Source organism: Bison bison, unplaced genomic scaffold (genome assembly GCF_000754665.1).
Source record: "Bison bison bison isolate TAMUID 2011002044 unplaced genomic scaffold, Bison_UMD1.0 scf7180017864480, whole genome shotgun sequence".
NCBI lineage: Eukaryota > Metazoa > Chordata > Mammalia > Artiodactyla > Bovidae > Bison > Bison bison.
The window spans coordinates 1,679,878-1,685,130 of record NW_011495040.1 but is presented as its reverse complement, the minus strand read 5'-3'; the positions used below and the strand labels follow the sequence as shown (position 1 = coordinate 1,685,130).

The 5,253-nt window shown below is 49.2% G+C and overlaps 1 protein-coding gene across 1 annotated transcript in view; it reads right to left on the bottom strand.

The window, feature by feature from the left end:
* TCF7L1 (transcription factor 7-like 1 (T-cell specific, HMG-box)) overlaps positions 1–5,253 on the bottom strand; it is a 203,472-nt gene that overhangs the window by 196,531 nt on the left and 1,688 nt on the right. The window contains exon 3 of the mRNA XM_010862246.1: positions 5,151–5,251. Coding sequence (XP_010860548.1) covers positions 5,151–5,251 — 101 coding nt within the window. The remainder of the gene's footprint in view (positions 1–5,150; positions 5,252–5,253) is intronic.

Genomic DNA, 5,253 nt, shown 5'->3' with positions numbered 1-5,253 from the left:
ACTCTGTGCGACCCCATAGACGGCAGCCTACCAGGCTCCTCCGTCCATGGGATTTTCCAGGCAAGAGTACTGGAGTTGGTTGCCATTTCCTTCTTCGTTGGATGGTTCTCTGCTGCCTCTTAAAGAAGACCAGATTCCTTCACTGGCTTTCAAGGTCTGACCCTTTATCTTTCCAGACCAATGGAAGAACTTGCATTGCCCAAATGGCCCTGACCTTTCCCTTCCTCCATGCCTGTGCTCTCCCTGTGCTGTCTTCTACCTCAAGACATGGGTGCAGAACTTCCACTTTTCATTCAAACCACCTTACTACTTTTAAGTTTTTTATTATCAACAAGAATTACTTTGTTACAATATTGCTTGTTTTTATCTTTTGGGGTATTTTGGCCAGGAGGCATACGGGATCTTAGCTTCCTAACCAGGGATCAAACCCATGACCTCTGCACTGGACGGTGAAGTCTTAACCACTGGATTACCAGGGAAGTCCCTCAACAAGAACTACTTTGAACTAAAGAATGGTGAGTGACAGGGACCAATTTAAAACAATTTCCTTTACCTGCTTTCCTTGACCATGCCAGCCCAAAACAATTTTTCTACTCTTTTTATTCTTCAAATTTTCCTCTGAACTATCTTGACTCTTAACAAGAACCTTCCTAATGGTCTGTACTAACATTACTTCTTCCTAACTCACTTTTTAAGTCCTTCAGGGCAAAGTTGGTTCTAATTCATCCTAACTCTCACAGCCCCTTAGTCATTGCCCATGATAAGTCCTCAATAAATATCAGATGAAGTCGAGGAGTTACAACCTTATCTTAAGGATGCCAATCTGAATTTCCCCAGCTTAGCCAGTAAAAATGGACTCTAACTTGGAATATAAGTAGGATCTTTGCATAATGCATTTTCCAGTGGATAATCATTTAAATTCCTTTTTTATGCCACAGTTTTTGGGGTAACTCTGCACATCACTGTAAAGCCTGGGACACTTTGTGTTGTAGTGTGTGTGTGTACACACTAACCTACTTTCTCCTCAAGATTCCCTAGAAGTGAGATCAATGAAGAATGAAACCAACCTAAAACTTTCCAAAATTATAACAGAGCAAGCAGGTATTGCCTGTCGGATCCACCCAGTCAAAGAAAAGGGACTGACAAGGTCTGAGTCCCTCCACAGAGTCTGTCACCAACTGTCACCCCAGCAATCTAAGTGCCAAAACTTCAGCAACACAGACAGGGCCCTCGTAAATGCTCATTCCATGTGAAAAGTCCTCATTAAACCCTGAGTTATATTTAGAAAAAAATGGAACAGAAGTTATATTTAGATGAAATGGCTTAAAAGAACTTTCCCAAAAGCAGCATGTTTATACTGATCTTTTACACTGATCTTCCAAAAGAAAAAGTTTGACTGGGCTTTTACATACAACTCCAAAAAAACCCCAGAAAACTTAAGTATACATACACAAAGATTTCTGCTTCGGTTCCTCTGTATCAGATATCAGCAAGACTGCCCATGGGATGCAAAGGACTTAAAAAAATGGGCCCACGTTTAGAAGACAGAGGGATTGCATACAGAAATTTGAGTTGTGATGGCCTATATGAATATGTATGAATAACTTGGAGCTTGAGCTGTACAACAGTAGTTCTAAAATTTATAAATAGGACCCCAAACTATCCATTTCCTCAGCGATTCTACCTGCAACCGTTGTTTTCCCAAATGTCATTAGCACTTACACTACGGTCACACTCATAACTCCTATCACTTTGTAGCTTGCTCACTGAACCACACTCCGCTCACTCACTGAACCACCCTCCACGTTTTCTCTTTGGTTCTGACTTGTCAGACTATTTTTGACATCTGCTTTCTTCTGTGTTGACTTACATTTTCCTAACAAAATTCTAGTCAACAGCACCGAGGTGGTTTAGTAAACTGGTGAAGTCTTTTCATGAATGAATGTATAATTTTGGGTGACTCTTGGAAGGAGTGAAAGGTGGTTTGCGGCAGTTAGTCCTCTCTTCACAGGCCACAGGGTCCCCCGGGGTTCCAGAGGAGAATGAATCATGGCTCAGAGGCTTGGCACACGCCCCAGGTTAAGGGGACCTCTTCTCTAAAGAGGCTCAGGAAGAGGCCACTTCCCAGCCAAGCCAGAGTGGAGGGCAAAGGTAACAGCGCGTGGGGAGGAGACAGCCAGACTGGAGGACTGGCTGGCCCCCAGTTGTCCCAGAAGGAATTTTGCCAGTGGGTGAGGGTGCTGCAGCCCTGCTATTTGCTATTCCTAGGGTCAATTAATACCCTGAAAACACTCCAGCCAAATCTCATTTTTGCCTCTGGTTTGGTATTTCCAAGCAGAAGAGAACTGAGGTCGCCTGGTTTTATACCACTTATAGACCTTAGAGCAGCCAGGCCAGGGTTGTGAAACTTGGAGGTGAAACCAAAAAAGACCAAGGCTGCTAAACCAGAGAACAGGTCATACATTCCAGGCACCACTCCCCTTACCCTTCAGCCACCTGCCTCCCCCTTCTTTCCTCCCAATATCCACCTAAAACATTTTACCAGGCGGGGATCCCCACAGAGGGCCACTTTGTCTGCACCTATAGTTTGCCTACAGTTAGAATCACATTAATTTCATTAATATAATCATTCAGCAGAAAAACATCATCTCAATCTTAGAGTCCAGACAATCAAGTGCTTTACTAACAGTCACTGATAGAATCAAATTAGCAGGTTCTACTGAGCTGATATAAATGCAGGAAACTTCAATGAACTCTGTAACCAGGCAGGTCAAAGCCCAATGACAGACACATAAGGGGCACAGAATTGATGGAGGCATTGAACTTACTTCTGAAAGGGCAATTCACCGGGGAGGCAAGATAGAAACAGAAGAGTGAGATGAGACATACCAAGTCTCTTATGAAGGGTAACAGGGAGAGGGTGAGTGTTCCTGGAGGCTGAAAAAGCAGGATGGCAACATGGGCTCAGGCAAGAACAGCTGAAGGGACGAGCAGGAAAAGTAAAAAGCATGCAGAGGGGAAAGTTCAGCTTCCGCCAAGGACTCCAAAAGTCCCATGCAGGTCTGGATACAGACCATGCAGGTAATCAGAAAGCCCCAGGACCAAAAGGAAGCAGCCTTTGGGAGCTCTTAGTAAAAGACCTAAGACGGTGGAAAGAAAGAAGAGTGGTAAAAGATGGTAGCAGGAAGGAGGGGACTGACACAAACAAAGTCTGTCCCACTTGGGCTCTTGGGGGGAGGGGACGAGCAGCATAGGAAGACAGGGAGCTGTCACCATTCTGTCACCAGAAACCCACTCCAGTATTCCTGCCTGGAGAATCCCACGGACAGAGGAGCCTGACGGGCTACAGTCCATGGCAAAGAGTCAGACACGAATGAAGCTACTTATCATGCAGTGAGAAAGGGGGAAGAAAGAGCCAGATCCAGTCAAATAACCAGTGATATGTGGAACATTTCTGGTGACTCTATCTACATCAGGACACGGATCTGGATCGGTGCTGAGTCACAGAAATGCCAAACTCCTTTTCCCAGACATCTAAAGGTAAAAGCAAGAAAAGGGACTGCGGTAGTGTGACCTCATACACAGTTACAGAAACCCTACTAAAACCTTCAGAACTGAATTACATCTGCGGACACCGACGAGAATATGTGAAAACCTAAACAAAGGCTTGTTTCACTCAACTTTTGCTCACACCTTCTTTTTATATGAATGAGAAAAAGCAACAGCCAGATGCCCCGTTTCAGCTCATAGTCGGGACTTGTATTTGGGAGGTCCCAGGATGCTCCAAGGCAGGGCCAAGGATGCAGGGTCTTCCCTGCTTTAAAGGGGAAGCTGTGTGGCCCCACTCCGCTTTCGGTTGGTCAGAATCCTCAGCCTCCACTTTCACGCCTCAGGGGCCTGCCAAGCGACCCCTCTGAACCTCCGCACACGTCTCCGCTCTCCATGGACCGCTGGACCATGACAGCAGGGACGGTCCATTCAGCACCAGCGTTTCCCAGGCAGCCCTTTAATTGTGATCGTCATTGAAGGACAGCTTGAGCATAAAGTGAGTTTGTCCGGCCAGTCTTAAGGAGCCAAACACCTCCCACCCCGAATCAAGCACGAACTGGCAGGCGCTGGGAAACTGGGCAGGAAGCAAAGAGAACCACTGTGCTGTGCGAGGCGCCCAAGCAGCGCGCAAGAGCCTGGCACGCAGTAGGTAGGCGTTCACCTAAGATCTGCCAGCGGACCTAGCACCTGGGCTGGAGGCCCTCGGGTCGGGTGGCAGCTCAGGGCACACACACAAAACCCGGCCAGCCCAAGGGGCTGCAGCCCTCGCGACGCGGGGGGCGGGAGTTAGAGCCTGGGAGGGGGCGAAGGAATCCGCCCTCATTTGCACGTCGTCTGGGGCCCGGTCAATTTGCTTAATCACCGCTTTAAATGCCAGCGCGCAGCACACAAAGCGCGCCCATTAACAGGTTTAAAGTGTCGCAGCGCTCGCTTTAAATGAGAAAAGCCGGCAACAAAGGGGGAAAAAGCCAAGTTCCTCAACTTGAAGAATGCCTCGATTCGCCCTCGAAATCATCTCGGCGAGTTTAAAATCCCAAGCTCTACAGAAAAGTTGAGGCCCCAGCGCGAGGGATGGGGGTGGGGAGGGGGTGTGTGTATGTGTGTGTGTGAATAACCCGCCACGAATACTGGGTTTCTTAGGAACCGACTTCTAGCCGCCCGGAGAAGCTGGAGTCGCGGGGCAGCGTCGCCAACCCACCTCCCCTGGCCCCACTGCCCAACTGCCAGAGAAAGCGGACCGATTTCCAGGAAGAAAGCAAGACCACCTCCCCCCTCCACGCCCCGCTCAACACACACTCCCGCCCAACCGGCACAAATCCAAGTTTTTCTCTAGCGCGAGCAAAGAATTCTGGACACCAAGGAGAACGCCAGAAGTGGACCCCGAAGCGGCTCCCCAGCCAAAGGGGAGAATGTAAGGGAATGTTCCAGGCACTCCCAGCGCAGCCTAACCCTCGACTGCCGGAGTGGTTCAACTCCGTAAGCAAGTTCTGCCCGGGATCCCCCCGGGACGGCCCCATCCCCCACCCCGTCGCCGAGCCCGGGGGCGCATCTCTCGAGCCCCTACCGCCCGCGCGCCCGGGCGCGGCGGGACGAACACTCACCGTGCGCGCTCCTCCGGGAGACAGGGGTCCGTTGGGGAGGTACGGGCTGCTCAGGTCCGGGATCATCAGGAACGGGTAGCCAGGGGAGGGGGGCACCTTAAAG